This window comes from Solanum stenotomum, chromosome 3 (assembly GCF_019186545.1).
Source record: "Solanum stenotomum isolate F172 chromosome 3, ASM1918654v1, whole genome shotgun sequence".
In the NCBI taxonomy this organism is placed as follows: Eukaryota; Viridiplantae; Streptophyta; class Magnoliopsida; order Solanales; family Solanaceae; genus Solanum; species Solanum stenotomum.
The window spans coordinates 61227797-61245469 of NC_064284.1; the positions used below are offsets into that span (position 1 = coordinate 61227797).

Consider the following 17673-nt stretch of genomic DNA (forward strand, 5'->3'; position numbering starts at 1 on the left):
AGATAAATTCCTACCATCAGTACAATTTAATTTTGTTTCTGTTAGATGTTAATGTTCATGAAGAACCAAGGCTAACATTATAAGATACATAGTTTACATTATGATCCAAAAACTAAAAAGAAAACAGAGGAAAATCAAAACAAACAAATTGAATAAGTTTGACTGACCTTTCAAGTGAAAAAAGTTACAACATGTGCAACATAATAGGCATGATAGCTAAAAATAAATGATGAACAGTGGCGGCATGATAAATCTTGCTCTATGAAGGCTTAGGCTAAATCACCACCACTCTGTTGCCACAAATTGATGATATCCGTGGCCTGATTAAGAAGAATAATCGACTGTTTCTGGGATATCCATGGTTTACTCTCGAGCATGACTTTAAGTTCCTCCCAAGCATCTTTTCTAGGCCAAAAATAATAGGGGCTCAATGGAATCGTGCCATGACCAGGAATTACCTGGTCTAGTGAAATTCCGATGTTCTTCTCCATCCAAATAAACTTCAACACTAGCCTAGGTTTCTCCAGTGGCTTGACCACCACTCCGAGCTTCTGTACATCCAGCAGATTGTAAGAGCCAAACACCATAATGAAAATGTTGCAAATATAACGAAATTCTTGATAAAAATATTGGAAAAAAAAACTAAATAAATGAGAATCAAACACCAAAATAAAGATATTGCAGACATAACTAAGTAAATCAAAGCATTTCCTCTCTAACTATTAAACTTCTAAATGAGACATTCACCCAGTATAGTATTAAAGCACACAGATGCATTGGTTTGAACCACCAGCCATCAATTTGGTCCAAGAAAAAGAAACAGATCCGAGGAGACGTGTTGCATACGTAACAAAATACATAAAAACACTCTTTTCTTAACAGGGCAAACTACTAAATGAGACATTCACACAACATAGTATTAAAATGACAGATGCACTAGTTTGAACCATCACCCATCAACTTGGTTCAAGAAAAAAGAATCGGAAAAGAAAACAAATCAAACCTGTGGATATCTGTCGCAGTCTCGCAGACATAATATAAATAAAGATAAAAGACCAATTTTGCTTTTTAACTATTTGAAATAGGACAATTATGTCCTCCATTTCATTTTATGAAACAAAAATGCCAACGCTGTTAGTCAAGTGGCTCAAAATTTCCCTCCTCACTAACGGTTGTCCCAACTCAGATGGAAAAGGGACAAAGTTATCCTCCAGTCCCTACAACAAAGTCAATATCACCCCCAAAATTTTGGAACCAATGAGGTCTCTGGTCATGTTTAACATTTTATAAATCATCCCTAATGAAAACAAATTCATTTGCTTCGTCATTAATGAATATTGATCAGGTATTAAGAACTTGTTCTTGATAGCAAATCTTCACAAACTAATGCAATCTTTTTCAGAAAAAGACCTTTGTCCTGTCAACTGAAAAAAGATATAAACAATGTTCCCATAGTATTAAGTTAAATCAAATATCTACTGTACGCTAGTAAGGAGAAATTGAATGTTACAATATAACTGAATACAAACTCACACTTAGATCAACTTACACGATGATGGCATAGTAACAAGGGGACTTTCAAGCCAGCTATTGGCAAAGGTATTTTTGTGCCAAAAACGGAAACGGATAACAAAGTAATCTTATTTCAAATAGTTCAAGAGAAAAATTGGCCCTTTTTCCATAAATAAATATGCCCTATTATCCTAAGCTTGCAACTTTTCTTTTTTAAATTAGTATTCCAATTTCCAGGCGAAAACCTACATCTTCCCACAAGTACAAATAGGAAGAAACTACATACATATTATTCTTGAGTGCCTCTGCTGGATTATTACATGGTCTTCCATTATAATGGTTTTCATTCTAGTTCTATTGACAGTTTAGACACACCCTTGGGTGCAAAATCTTTAAACATTAATAGGATGGTTCACTTCCCACAATTCAACAAAAAAGTAAAGAATTATAAAGGGCAGCCCGATGCACTAAGCTCCCTCTGGACCATCTACTGTGCACTAAACTCCCGCCCGAAAACAAGGGCCAATTGTGCACAGCCTTACCAAAAAGGCAAAAAATTTAAACATTAAGGTGTTGTTGGTTAACAAACAGAAACCAAACCATATTCAGCATTACTAATACATCATATTCAATAGTATTCTTATACACTCTACCAAACGACACCTAAGAGGAAAGTTAGAGAGTGAAAATTACCTCTTTTTGAAGAGAATCTGAGGAAATAGAATCATGGGTCGATATTTCTTCGGCTAAATTTACGGCAGCCGCAGCTGAAGTAGCAAAAACGCCAAGATTTCTTCTGGGTACGATTGCTGAGACATTAGAACGTCGAGAATAAGACTGCCCCTTTGTAAAGGAGACACTTTTGGGTGAAAATAATTGGTTTTGAGAAGAAAACGCAGGAACCCAATTCACTGTCACTGTAGGCTGTGTAGCCATTGATGACATCATCTTCAACAGCTAATTTATCGGAGAGAGAGAGGAAACTCAAACCTTCTCTGTCATTGTGTTGTGTTCTTCATCAAAGTCTAGATAAGAAACAACGTCCGACGGAATAACCCGACCCGGATGTATTTTTGGGGGGTTGGGGTAACCTATTTAAACCATAGCCCAATGTCACAGACTTGGACTTTAAAGTGACGGATCATGACACTAAACTTTATAAACTATTGAATATCCACCTAAAATTAACTTAGAAAACTTTAGTATTGGGAATATACTTTGGGTTATTGTTTGATTATTTGGACTAATTTTAGGCTAATTTAGGTAGATATTTATGTACTTATACCTCTCCTCAGGGAATAAGGTTTTTATGAGCCTGATTTTGAGCCGTTATTCAAGTGCGAATACCTTCGTTTAAGAGAATGTTTTTGGTGTAGAAAGTCTCAAATTCAGGATCTTCCACTGCGCGAATTTCCTGAGAAACGAAGTCATAGGCACGTAGATTCAGCGCTAGACTGACTACTCCAATAGCACTCATCCATAAGCCGGTTACTGGTACAAATAACATAAAGAAATGTAACCAACATTTATTGGAAAAAGCAATCCCAAAGATTTGTAACAATAGCCTAAAATTCTTGGATTATAAGTTATTTGTGGATTATATTCTAGGGATTATAATTTTTGAACAATTTTAGGTGGATATATTTTTAACAATAGCCTATAGTCGAGATTATACTGCAACACCAATACTTTCTCAAATGATTATTTTGTGACCATTCGTCTATTCAAAGAAAAAACTACGCTTAGCTCCCTACCCTTAAAACGACTGTGATGCAATGGATGGTAAATGGTCTATAGAACCCAGAGCACTATAATGATTCAGTAGCTGATAAGGCACCTAGAATATCCACGACCCCTTTTTGAATACCCCTCACTCCCCTAAAAATGAGTCATTTTCTATTGGTGAAGTGATAAAAAAAAGTCATGAACCTCATAATATAGATCAATATGTCACAAATAACATAATACGTGTTAGAATAAATCTGTCATTATTATCTACGAATCACAATAACATAGTACGTATTAGAATAAACCTCAATCAAGATTAATTTCACATTAATTTGAATCGAAAAAAAAAAAAGAGGAGGCCAAATACAAAATGGTCAAAAAGTGTAGTTTTGGAGTTAACTAGCCCAAAAGAAAACCGTGAAAGCCAGCGCGACTCCAATCAGCAGCCACACCAAACAGTCCTTTAAAACGGGTCAACCCGTGAAACACGTAAATCTTCAATAACCCTTTTTTTTTTTTTGCTTTAAATTCACTTCAAATTTTTCATTTTCCCTTCTCATTCAATATCCCTCTATTGGAGTCGTCTTCTTCTTCTTCGTCAGAGACATCAATCACCAGGTACATTGTCCAATTCATTTTTCATGTTATTGACTGGTTCAGATTTAGAGGTATACCATTAAATTCTGTTGCTGGCCCCTCTACTTCATATAGACAAGACACCTATAGATAAATGTTCAATAATCCTTTTAAGTCTTCCACTTTGTTTGGATGGTTGTTACGTATTGTTTCATAATGTATCGTATTTCGTGGTGGAGCCACCTTATAGTTAGGGGTTCATCCGAACACTCTTGGGCGGAAAATTATATTATTTATACATTGTTAACATAATTTTTTAGATATATATAGTAGATGTCGAAACCCCTTCGGCTACTTCGTGTCTATTTCTTCAGATTTTGAACCCCTTTATTAAAAAATTTAGCTCCACCACTGATCGTATTGTATTGTATTGTGTCGTATTCTATCGTATTGTATTGTTATAATGAATTTAATGTTTGAATAGATTGTATCGTTCTCGGTCGTTACATAATGTTACACATCCATGATTTGAATTATAAAACTACAAGGAAAATAGGTAAGGTTAGAGCTATTATGAAAAGGTAGGATAAAATATGAAATATGATTATTAAATGATAAATAAAGACAAAATGAGAAGAAAATATTAAGGTAACGACGCGATCATATCAAATCGGTTGTTATATAAAATGAGTGTTTTCGTCGTTATCTAACAATGAATTTAAACAATATGATACAATAGAATTTAAGTAAAAATCAAACAAACACCGTATTTAAGCTAACAATACAATACAATACAATGGGTAACAACCATCCAAACAAGGTGTTCGTTTCCCCTCGTACCCCCAACAACAACATATGAACTTTTTACTTCGCTGGTGAGCTTTGGTTCCTCAGCTTATAATCAATCCTTTCCCTCATTTTCCCCTTTCCTTGCATCCAATGTTAAAAAACCAAAAAAATGAATAAAGAAAACTATTACATATAGTTCAACTCTAGAAAAAAAAAGTACTCCCTCTTCCCAATTTATGTGGCACCTTTCAGATATCTAGATTCAAAACAAGCCTATCTTTGATTGGAAAATTTTCGTATATCTTTTAATTATTTTGAATTGTCAATTATTATGACTTACAGTACTTTTTTCGTAATATACAAATATATAAATTTCATTTCAAAAAAATTGAAGATTCCATGCACAAATTTCCGTTTAAACTTGAACTATTTGACTCTCGAAAAATGAAGAATTCCACATAAATTGGGACCGATGGAGTAAAATATGTCCATGGCCAAATGTCTTCTAGTGTAGTCTCACCAGTGGAGCCCAACTACGGTGAGATATACGCTTACTTTACATCTAACTTGGCTAGCATTTGATCATAGCTTTTATATTAGATTGTGAAAATTTATCTCCAAATTTGTTTGGCCATAGATTTTGGATCAGATTTAGAAAATATGTCTTCAATAATAGTTTTTTCCAAAAATTAGTCTAGATCAATTTTTGGGAGAAATTTCACTCACTCACAAACATCAAAAAAAAATTCTAAGTAACTGTATGTCCAAACTCCAAACACAACTTCAAAAACTCAAATTTTCAAGTTTCAACTTCAAAATCTGTGGCCAAACATAGTGGGGTAGAAAGAGAGATTGTTTTTGAGGAATCGAACCCTGCGCTCCTTAGCTATATGGACACTATTAGGTCATCTAAAAAACTATTTACAACTAATAACCTAGTAGAACATATGGAAAATAACTTTTACAACAATTAGATTCCAGTGATAATTTTATTCTTAGGCTATCAGTGAATATAAGTCAAATCCATATGTTAACGGTTTGGATGTAAGGTGATTGTTCACTGCAATTCATATGTTATGAGTTCAAACAAAAATTAAGATCTTTAACTTTTGACTACTTGATTGTTTTAAGTTGGCTTTCTTTAAGCTAGTTTGTTAATATTGCTGGTTTGTCTCCGTTTTAGGTCTAGTAATGCTCCTTCCATCAAAGAAAGATGACAAATTGACAATGTTTAGAGTAAGAGGGTAAACATGTATAATATTTGTGTATCATACTATCATATGCTGTTGGAATAAGATTTACAATCTAGTATTCAAATTAACGATGATTTTTTTATAATTTCTGAAACTCTATTAATTAAAACAAAACTCTTTGATTTTTGAATAGTTATAATGAGATTTTATTTAGATACTTCTTATTAGGGATTAAGTTCTCTCAAGTCGACTATAAAGGGGGAATTTGACTCGTCAATAATGTAACACAACCTTTAGCTCAAGTTTTCACTTACAACTCCTACTTTGTTTTCATGTCCAGACACAACTTCAACTTCCAAATATCGTTTTCAACTTCAATAACTACTTTTCCTCTAATCTCATCCAAATCATGTCCAAATGCCTTCAAAGTGTCCCAAAAATATTCAAGGAATAAGTATGGAGGATGTTCATTACTTAGTTCCAAACATGAGTCAAGCTATGAATAGAATCAATATTTTCTACTATCCGTCAATTTTAGTTACCTGGATATTTTGTTGAACCAGGTAACTTCACAGACAACAAACATGGCCGATTCACGTGAAGAAAATGTGTACATGGCCAAGTTGGCTGAGCAGGCTGAGAGGTATGAGGAAATGGTTGAGTTTATGGAGAAGGTTGCAAAGGTAGATGTTGAAGAGCTGACTGTGGAGGAAAGGAATCTTCTTTCTGTGGCTTACAAGAATGTCATTGGTGCAAGAAGGGCTTCGTGGAGGATAATATCTTCAATTGAGCAGAAAGAGGAGAGCCGTGGAAATGAAGACCATGTTAGCAGCATTAAAGAATATAGAGCCAAAATTGAGGCCGAGCTCAGCAAGATCTGTGATGGGATTTTGAGCCTTCTCGAGTCTCATTTAGTACCATCAGCCTCAACAGCCGAGTCCAAAGTGTTTTACTTGAAGATGAAAGGTGATTACCATAGGTACTTGGCTGAGTTCAAGACGGGGGCAGAGAGGAAAGAAGCTGCAGAGAACACTTTATTAGCCTACAAGTCTGCTCAGGTAGGTGCTCCACGGTTACCTGTTCGTTGCATCACCTGGTTAATGTATATAACAATGATTCGAGTTGTTTTGTGTCTTGTGGTAGGATATAGCATTGGCTGAACTGGCTCCTACTCATCCAATCAGACTGGGACTTGCCCTTAACTTTTCAGTGTTCTATTATGAAATTCTTAACTCACCTGATCGTGCTTGTAACCTTGCAAAGCAGGTATCTTTCTCAGCTTACGTTGATTTATTTAACTTAATATTATTATCTTACATGTGATTTGTCAATCTTGCTTAGACTACGAAAGAGTAGGTATCCTTACTCAATTCAAATTGCATGTGAAATTCTAAAAGGGATTAACTTTAGCTTTGGATTTAGGACTGAGGCGTAATTTTTGTTGTGAATTAACTTTATCATTAGTGCGTCACTAGGACAATGAAGTTTGGTATTCAATCATTAAGTGGTTATATTTTCACCTTTTAATTTATTGAAAGAAGTCATCAGTCGCATGAGTTTTTATGACTGAAGGTTGGAGCAAAGTGGTTTTTGCATTCTAGGACCAAAAATTTTAATTGGTTATTTTGTTCGAACTGAAAGGAGGAATTCATATCTTTTGCATTATTTTTCCCTGCTGTCTTGGGGCGTTAGCGACCTGGGGTTATAGTACTTCTTCATGTACAAGGTTCAATGAGGCATGTTAGGATGTTGTCCCTTTCTATGTTTTAAAATACTGGACTGGCTGTCTGTACTTTCTAGGTGTAGTTTTCTCCCATTCTCACTGCTCTTCTTATCTGCCAGTGATATGTAGTTTTGGAGCCCTGCAAAAGCACTGTAATTAAAAGAAAAAGAAAAGGAAGAAGATGCTCCTATCGATGTGTAGAAACCTAATAAACAGTGATTTTTCGTATCAGGCCTTTGATGATGCCATCGCAGAGCTGGATACATTGGGCGAGGAATCTTACAAGGACAGTACATTGATTATGCAGCTTCTCCGAGACAATCTCACACTTTGGACCTCTGATACCACAGTAAGACTCACTCTCTCTCTCTCTGAAATGCACATCCAACAACACAGCAGCTTCCTTCATGAAATGATAATCAGATGCATTATAGTTTATACTTTCCTTCTCCTGATCATGCACACGAGCAAAAGATTTGTCAGGAAGGCCATGACCTTTGTCTGCAACCTAGGATATGGACTAGGTTGATTTGCGAAATACTAACATGTCAAATAATATGTGCCGTATTGCTTTGATCATTGCCAATCTGATCATTCAATGGTTTTTCTGTTGCCAGGATGATGTCGAGGATGAGATCAGGGAAGCTTCAAAACAAGAGTCGGGTGATGGACAGCAGTGATATCTAAGTAGCCTAGTCTTGTACTCCTTATTTTGTGATTTTCGACGACTCTTCGTATCACTGCTGAAGTTGTTTGATATAAAAACAGGTTTTAGTCTGATAAAAGAAACATGTTTTAGTACAATTTGTTTGTGATGCTATTGGCATCGCCATTTAATAATTAGAGTTGGAATACTGCTATTTCTTGTGTACTGATGTGTTGGCTTTCTAGTTTCAATCCACATATGTTGATGAGCTTTGTATTTTCGAGTAATTCAATAGTTCACAATCTTTTAGCCTCCATTTATCAAACCCAGATATCTTTGTCGTCTTTCTCGAGCCACAGGGTTTCTAGTGTGTCTATCTTGTGTAGGTGAGTTTGATTAATGTCAGTCTTTGAATGATGGGTCACTAACAATGTGCACAAACTGGCCTTGACACTAGGGGTGTATAAATCATACCGTAAAGTCAAATCGAACAGATGAACCGAAAAAAAAAACTGATTTGTGGTTTTGTTTGGTTGGTTTGGCGGTTGAAAAAAAAAAAACCGACCACTCTTGGTTTGGTTTGGTATTAAAAGAAAAAAACTCAAACCGAACCCAAACCAAACCGACATAATATATATATATATATATATATATTAATTTTATTTATAGATAAAAAAATATTATTTATAATCTACTTTGTTAATATATTTTTAGTTAGTTTATAGTTTTCAATGTTTATATATTTTATTTCAAATTCGGGCTTGTAAAATTTTGTAAATATTATATATATAATTTTATTTTATTTATAGATAAAAAATGTTAATTATAATCTACTTTGTTAATATATTTTTAGTTAGTTTATAGTTTTCAATGTTTATATATTTTATTTTAAATTTGGGTTGTAAAATTTGTAAATATTTTATTTTGTATTAAGATCCGAAGTTACAATTATATTGTTAAAGTTTTTCAAATTCGAAGTTAACAATTTACTTTGTAAATATTTCGTTTTGTATTCAGTTTGACTGTATTCTTTAATCTTATTAATTTAACATAATGAACGTTGATATTTCAAAAAATATATTTTGTACTCATGTGAATTTTACCGTTTTAACGAAAATTTCTATTCATTTAACATTTCTTAAGTTTAGCTTATCACACAGGTAAGTGAAAATATATTTGATCACATTTTCAAACATCGTCTAGTTGTAAAAAACCAAAAAATCGAAAAAAATACGAAAGAACCGACTAAAACCTAAACCAAAAAAACTGACTTTGCGTCGTTTGATTTGGTTTTTAGATTTAATAAACCGACATAATTGGTTTACGTTTTTTTTAATGAAAACCCAAACCAAACCGACCTATGTACACCCCTACTTGACACCATTGTTTTAAGAATGGTCACGTTGCATATCGATGAACATGTTGCAATCTTGGCCATCTTTTTTCATTTAAGGGTTTCCTATTCAAGAAGGGCATAACCGCATGAATAAGCTCACACTAACTCATCAATTGTGTCAGTTTTAAGTACAAGTATCATACCTTCTTGCTCAAAATCGTTCGAGTTTCCTGCGAATATAGTTACCTCATTGTTGTAGCATTTGGTATTCGAACTTTGGCTCGAGGCATATAGCTAATGCATCAAATTGTCAACAAAAGGCTTGTATATCAAGTAAAATATACACTTCTTACCCTAATGGAGCCATAAGGCTCACAAGATGGCATTACAAACTATGCAGGTCAACTAAATTGTTCCAAATGAAATTGGTAACTTGTAGCATTTGCAAACTTCCATCAATTCTTGAATAGTAGGCAAACTCTTGCAAGCAATTTCTGAATATTACTAGTATATTATATCAACCACATTTTCAAAAATTACAATTGTACAGGTAAATAAGAGCAGGTCTCATACAAGTTACTACCATGTGGGATTATAATTTCCATCATTCTATATTATTTTCCTATGGGTTCAACAATGTACAGTGCAGACTGAAAAAATTATCAATATATTCATGTGGCACAGTGGACCTTCTCTATATACCCAGGAGTCACAAGATTTTTTCACAATCTACAATGTTGTGTTGGAAATTAGCCGTACTTCATACAGATCATTCTCTCCCTTTACTGCAAGCACAACGTTACGAAGATTAGTCCAAACAAGTCTGATTTCAAAGTCACATAAATAAGGTCAACAATGTTATTGAACTTTAGAACTAACCAATTTCAGACGATATTCCAGGTCCAAAGAAAGACGTAAATTTTGCCTATCAAGAATTAAGCGGATTAGAATATTAGTTGTGAAGCTATATGGATGAGATGGATGTATTTACAGTATCGTTGTTTTACCTGTCTTTTTTCGAAATCTGATAACTGCAGAGCTTTTGCCTCAAAGACCAGCACTAGACAGTATTTACCATCCTCAGTCACCTGAAACATAGAAATTACCAAATGAAATCAGCAGCTGAAATAAAAATCAGAAGAAAATGAGAACAAGCTTGACAAATGACGATACTCAATAAGCATAAGGCGATTTGCAAACAGCAGAATTATTGAAGTTTTGGTTATGTGATATCCTTTCAGGACAGTGATGAAAATCCACGAATTTTTTAGTGAAAGCCGAATAAGAACAGTGACGTGTGGATTAGGTGCACATGAGGAGTTTGAAGGCTGCCGTTGACAAAAGCGCAGTATTTACGTGGAAAGAGGTAAAGGAGTGCACTGAGTATCAAATTGTGGACCGGTTGGTCCTTGGAGATTTCTCGGTTATAAAAAGGTACAAGTACAACTGGATATAACTGTCAAGATCCAAATAGTGGAATGGTAGGATCCACCGAGACTTCATATATAATTTAGGTGGGAGGATAATTTATAAAATTTAGAAATTTAAAGTCTAACTTGGGACAAAAGCTATGTCGCTCACTCTCTTCAAAAATACTGCCAGGTGTGTGTCGGATCCTCCGAAAGCTATGTATTTTTGAAGGATCTGACACGGGAACGACAACATTTTTGGAGGGTCCGAGTAACATTGGATAAAAGAACTACTCAGCTTATCATTTCATAAGAGGAAGCAAATCACTGATTAGAAACATAATCAAGTTCAAGGAACATACTTCTTCTCGAATATTTTGTAAGATTGGAGCACTTCTACGTGGTATTCCTCCACCCTGCAACGAAAAAGAGAGAAGAAAAGGAGTAGTCAGGAAATTTTATCAAGAGATAGACTTGATGTTTAAGACCGACAGTCAACATATTGAATATTTTGAACACATGTTACAAGTTTTAGACAAACTGATTTTGTTCTTGTTGCCATAGCTATTTTGTGTCTATTCCACTAAAAAAGTACATCACTGTCAGAATTGGGGCATAAATCTGGCAATATGTGAGGCTGATATGAAGCTGCTAGATGGAAGACAAAACTCATTGAACCAAAAGAACGAAAAATGAAGAGGATCATGCGACGAAGTTTGAGGATGAACTTTTCATGAATTTACTCATTTTATAGGTATTGAGTCAATGGTTAACCCATCTGAACAACATTCCTGAAAATTGATCACAACCTAGTGTCATCTTTTCTCCAAGTTTTATTAATTAATGAACTTGCACGAGTGTGTATTTGCCTGCTAACAATTTAAGCTTAAAATTGCGAGAAGGCTTCTTAGAGACCCAAATCAATCACTTCCACCATATGGAAAAAAGTTGCTAAAGAATCTTTCAAAAGGAGAAAGCATGTTGCTGCAGTTTCTGGATTTAGCAGATTCTTAGAAATGAAAAATATATAAAGAACAGGGTATCTGTTCTTGCTAAAATAAAAAATAGCCACAAGAAAGTTAGCTGCTCAACCTATGATGAAAACTGCTTAGTTATGTAAACAACTATTAGAATGCAAAACATATTTAATTATAACATTTACCATGGTGCGTGCATAATTTTCCCCTATAGGCGAAGCCCATGAGAATGATGAGTTTTGCGGTGGAGATACAATCTCAACTTAAAGACTTCTTTTTGCTAGGAGTATTATCCATTGAGTTCTGAAGCTCACCTCATTCAAAAACTCAAGTAATTAAAAAGGGGGACATAACATGTTTATTTGTTATATTTTCACCAGAAAATTCATCAGTGTTTGCTTCTTATTAAAATCAGTTTCTAAACACAACGATAAGGGAAATTACCAGTCCAAATTGGAAAATACGCTTCAATGCCTCATCCAAATGCTGCTCATCCCCATAACGGTATCTTATCACATCGCTCCTGACCTTATAGAAAGAAAATCCTATTACTAGTTAGTCAGTAAACTGAAGAATGATCCATCCTGATTATGAAATAACTAAAATGAAATCTGGGAGTACAATCAAAAGGAAGTATTAGTAGCAAATCATCAATAGTAGGAAACAATTGGGTTTTGTTTTCATTTTATCTTAGTAGAAGAACCGTATCAGGAATTGTAGCAGTTTGACTTAACCTAGCGACAAGCTACTCACTGTATATTAAAATGAATGTCTAAGTTTGTGGTTCATAGTCATCAAGATAAGAATAGCACGTATATACTCCCCATATCCCAATTTATGTGGCACACTTTCCTTTTTAGTTCGTCCCAAAAGAATGTCCCATTACTATAATAGAAACAACTTAATTTAAAATTTCTCCTTTTACCCTTAATGAAATGATTTATAGCCACACAAATGGTCAAGGAATGTTTTCGACCACAAACTTCAAAAGTTTTCCTTTCTTTCTTAAACTTTGTGTCAAGTCAAACAGTGTCACATAAATTGGGATGGAAAGAGTAGCATTTAGTGTTAGTTCAGGGAACATAAAAAACCACTGTTACTTTGGCCTTTTGGTAATAGAAAAGAGGACAGAAATTGTATTAGCCTATTAGGAGGAGTAAAGGTGGACAAGAAATAATTTTTATTAACAGCAGTAAGGTGGACTTCAGAAATCATGGTGTAGCCTAAGATTTGATAAATAGTATTTTACAGGATGTTAAAACTATTTTTGGGCTGCTGGAAAAGGAAAGGGGGATGTTTAACTTCAGAAGGGACTATTATCTTTGACTTCTGCCTATCACAAACTTTTGGCTGAGTAACTATGCTAAAATACACCCCTTCCCAAAACAGTTAGCGCTTCTTGGTATGCATTAACGTGCTTTAGGAAAGGCATCAAGGTGACAGGAGGGTTTCAGAAGAACATTACCTGCTTAAGGACTGGAGTGGCACATTTTTCCCTTAGTAGTTCAGCATCTGCATACGTCACGCATGGCACAGGTTTGAGCTCTGCATACTGAAAAGTAAAAGGGAGTAAGTTATCCAACGAAACTGATCTCCCCACCAGGATCATCAAGGTGGCGGATTAAAGGTGTGTCCACATGTTCATGCATGACAGCAGAAATATTTGCTTCAGTGAATTAAACTACACTAGACAGAACATACTTCGAAACATGGATCCAATAATTCATTACTGAGATCCTATGCCTTATTAACTTCATACAAGCAAGTTGGTCAAGAAGAGGAGAGCTAAGATCACCTTAAGAGCCATGCCAATTATTGCAAGTGGGAAACCATATGTCAACATAATTGCAGACCACTCGGAACCTGGAAGGATGTTAAAATATGCCCCAAAACCATACCTGTCGAGTGTAATGAACAACAGAAGAGTCAAGGTAGACTTAAGGTCAAATTAAATGTGTCAAAAATGAGAGAGCAAGAAAGGAATTTATATTATTTTTTTTAAAACTGAGAAAGCAAGAAAGGAAATGTGACCTCCAATAATCTCTTTTGTTTGCTATGAAACTAAAAGGGGAGAGAAAAAAAAGAAGTGTGGGGCTCAGAAGAATCAAAAGGACAGGACAAATATGAAAGCCTATATATGAATGTACAAAATTAGAGCCCTTAATTGAAGTATTTCTTTGTCAATTTAGACAACAGAAAGTCAATATTATAAAGTATGATGAATTAATTATACTCACGAGAGAAGTGAAACACCAAGACCAAGTCCAATAACACCAAAAGAAACCTGCACATTAGAGCAAGTTCAGAGAACAATTGATAATTCCTTCATGACCAGTAGATTTGAGAACATTGATGGTCGAATTTCTCACTAGATCAAGAAAATTCCAGTATTGTAGGACCCAAATAAATTGATATAGGATAAAAATGCAATCTTTCTTGATGACGTAAAAGCAAAGAAAAGTCGAAGTTAGATGGGTTTTAAAATCTAAGTTGTGCATTATAGCAAGGAAAAGCACATAATGAAAAGAAGAAAATAGTTCACATTAGTGCAACGAAAATCTCCATAAACATACATAAATGATGTAACGTAAAGGAACTGAAAAGACTACAGTTCAAATATATATTATCAGTCAAGGTCAAAAATCATCTTCTCCGATAACCATGGTGTCCGGTATGGTTACAGGACTGGCTGCCAAGGATAGAACAAATGGGAAGACATCATCTAGTGTTTTATTTCTGGTGGGATTAGAACTTGAGACCTCATGGTGCTCAACCCACTTTATGAACCACTAGGCTACACCCTTGGGTGCAGTTCAAAACTCATCTTATTTGAATGCAAAAGTAAAGTTTTACTTTTCTCACTCGAAATCCAGTGACTAGTTCTTTTCCACTAAATATCTAACTACCTATTCTCCTACTCACTGACATATTCCTCTATAATGTTTTCTTTGCACTTACTATACTCCCTCCATTTCATTTTATATGACATGTACTACTGCATTGAGTTTCAGATTTTAAAATATTACCACCAAACTAGTTACTATTAGTTTGATAGAGAAAACATTGACAGAACTTAATATTTGAAGACTGAATCATTGAAAGTTGAATAAAACATTATTAGTAGGAATAGTATCAAACATTTTGGAACCTCTCATTATAGTAAGTGTTAGATACATCGAAAAAGATGGAGTATTATTGTGCCAAATATAAAATTATTCAAGAAAGAGCCTCATAAATTAATTTGATTTGCAGAAATTACAATAACAACAATAACTATGTCTCAATTCCAAATAAGTTAGGGCATCATCAATGGCCATAACTTCCCGTACAGAGGTCAGATTGACGAACAGTTTGCAGCATGACAAACTAGACTCAAAAGGGCTTTCATTTGATAGGTAAGCCCATAGAACTTAAACTCATAATAACCATTGGTCTTTAATTTTTCTCTTAGAAATTGAACTTACACCTAGCGGACACAAATTCTTTAAGAACGTCGGGCATAACTTGTGGATATTATGATGCGAAAATGTAAAGGCATAATATTTAAATGTGTCCTTTAACTTGGCCTCATTTTACGTTTATGTCCTCCAACTTTGAATATGCACAAGTAGACACTTAAACTTGTATAAAGTAGAACAAGTAAACGAGTCCTACATGACACAATACACGTAGGACAAAAAATGACATGTAGGATGTCATGTAGGACATGAGTGTTTAGTTGTTCAACTTTATACAAGTTTAAGTGTCTATTTGTGCACATCCAAAGTTGAAGGGCATGAATATGATTTGAAGCCAAGTTAATGGACATATTTATGTATTATGCCAAATATAAACTTATATCCAACAAAAAAAGAAGCTATTTGGGCAAATATGCAAATGACCCCATAATCATTCCTCTCCAAATGAGCCACTTTCTTTACAATTCTCTTCAATGAAAGAAATTAAATCAAAATAAAAGTACCTTGGCAAGTGAAAACTCTTCATCGGGAACAATAGCCTTGTCGGAGGAAGTTATAGCAGACGTCGGCTGAGACGAATCAGCAGCTTTAGTAACAACCTTAAGTCGAAGACGATACTGGGTTTTCGCCAAAATTGAATCTTGATTACTGAAACTAGTCAATTTGTGCACAAGTGGTGGCAATGTAAGAGGTAATGAAGGTCGAATTTGGGCATGAATTTGAGTGTTATTGAAGACGGCAAAACTCTGAGAACAGAAAAGAGTTCCTCCAGCTCCTCCCATGGCTGCTACTGTTTTCACCATTTTCGGTAGGATTTGGAATTGGAGGAGAACAAGAGGCTGTAGTGCAGATACAGGGGAGAGGAGAAGCAAAGCGCCAAATGTTTGAGAAAAATTGGATGATGATGATGTGGCATTATATCTACTTCAAGTTTTTTTTTCCTTTTTCAGATAGTAAATATTTTTAGAATCTCAAATTTAATTTTTGGGGGCAATACGCTTTGTTTTATTTCGATTTTGATCGTTGTGTTATTTAAATTTAAGCACATTAGACTTTCGAGTGTCTTTCATGGACATTATTCGAGTCTTAGCTATATGTACATATTTTTGATCGCCTTAGTGCATGTCATATGTATACTTTTAACCTTCAAACAACTTCATAAAATCTCCTCAAAAGGCATACAACAAAGTTCCATGAAGGTTATATGGAGATGCTTGAAGGTTAAAGATGTACAAATGATATATATTAAGGTGATAAAATAACATGTACGGGGAGTAAAATGACGATATTAAGAGGAAACTTAAAGCATTTTTCGATTGTGATGGGATCACATTTTATTTGTTTTGGTGATGGATTCATAGATATGGCATTCAAGGTGGATGACGAGATTCACGGTGGAATTAACTCTAAGCTAGAGGTTTGGAGACAGAACCTAAAGTCATCTAAATGGTTGAGGTTGAATAGAACCAAAACATAATATTTGGAGTAAAAATTCACTGATATAAAACATGAGGGTGACATGAAAGTGAAGCTTAACACACAACACACAAGTATATCAAAAGAGAAGAGGTCTCACAAGTTCGTGTATAAACTATATAAAATTGTATGAAATATGCATATAATTATATAAAATTTGAGTAAAATAAATCAACAATTGAAACAAAACTTAATACAATGCATAATGAAAATCTTATACTACGAATGAAAAGAGTAAATTGATTAAAAACAATTAGATTTTTCATCTACATTTTCATCATATAATCCATGATCTTTTTTTTAAGAAAACTTGAAACCTATATGTTGATACACTTCATATTAATGATGAATTAATTTAGAGAAACATATGATGCTACAATTTTGGAGATATATTCACTAGATTTGTGTGAAAAGAGATATTTTGATTGATTTGTATGAAAAAAAAGATTTTAAAATAAGAGAAAATGATGAAATTAAATGAGTAATCGATGAAAATTGATTTCAAAATAATATTCCTACATTTTAGCCAAAAAGGTGACACACCTCATATTCCAAATATATTATATTTTATAAATTTTTACTACGTGTTGTAAATACAAATTTCATTTTCTATATTTAGTAATACAGAGTCTTATTTTTATATGCAATGTGTTTTTTCTATTTTTTTTAAAAAATATCATATATTTGAGCCTATTTGGGCGCAACTAAACTAATCTTAAAACAAGTAAATTTTTTTTTTATCTAATGTTTTAATTTTTGTTAAAATTCCAATACATTAATAAGATTTTTAAAAAAACCTCTCATCAACCCCCAAATGGAATAATTCACAAATAAACAAAACCTTTCACTT

General features: G+C 34.0%; 3 protein-coding genes across 3 annotated transcripts; 1 reads left to right on the forward strand and 2 right to left on the reverse strand.

The window, feature by feature from the left end:
• Positions 1-54: 54 nt before the first annotated feature.
• LOC125859407 (30S ribosomal protein 3, chloroplastic-like) lies at positions 55-2574 on the reverse strand. Its single transcript, XM_049539152.1, has 2 exons — positions 2206-2574; positions 55-551 (listed from the first exon to the last, which is right to left on the reverse strand). The coding sequence occupies exons 1-2, from the start codon at positions 2458-2460 to the stop codon at positions 270-272; spliced, it is 537 nt and encodes a 178-aa protein (XP_049395109.1). The 5' UTR covers positions 2461-2574; the 3' UTR covers positions 55-269.
• Positions 2575-3718: 1144 nt separating this feature from the next.
• LOC125859403 (14-3-3-like protein) lies at positions 3719-8443 on the forward strand. The gene is made up of 5 exons (XM_049539147.1): positions 3719-3858; positions 6362-6856; positions 6942-7064; positions 7754-7870; positions 8139-8443. Exons 2-5 carry the CDS (start codon positions 6383-6385, stop codon positions 8199-8201), a joined length of 777 nt encoding a protein of 258 aa, XP_049395104.1. The 5' UTR covers positions 3719-3858; positions 6362-6382; the 3' UTR covers positions 8202-8443.
• Positions 8444-10162: 1719 nt separating this feature from the next.
• Positions 10163-16236, reverse strand: LOC125859402 (uncharacterized). The gene is made up of 9 exons (XM_049539146.1): positions 15851-16236; positions 14127-14173; positions 13685-13787; positions 13355-13441; positions 12334-12417; positions 11275-11328; positions 10511-10591; positions 10383-10428; positions 10163-10288 (listed from the first exon to the last, which is right to left on the reverse strand). The coding sequence occupies exons 1-9, from the start codon at positions 16148-16150 to the stop codon at positions 10233-10235; spliced, it is 858 nt and encodes a 285-aa protein (XP_049395103.1). The 5' UTR covers positions 16151-16236; the 3' UTR covers positions 10163-10232.
• Between the last annotated feature and the right edge of the window lie 1437 nt (positions 16237-17673).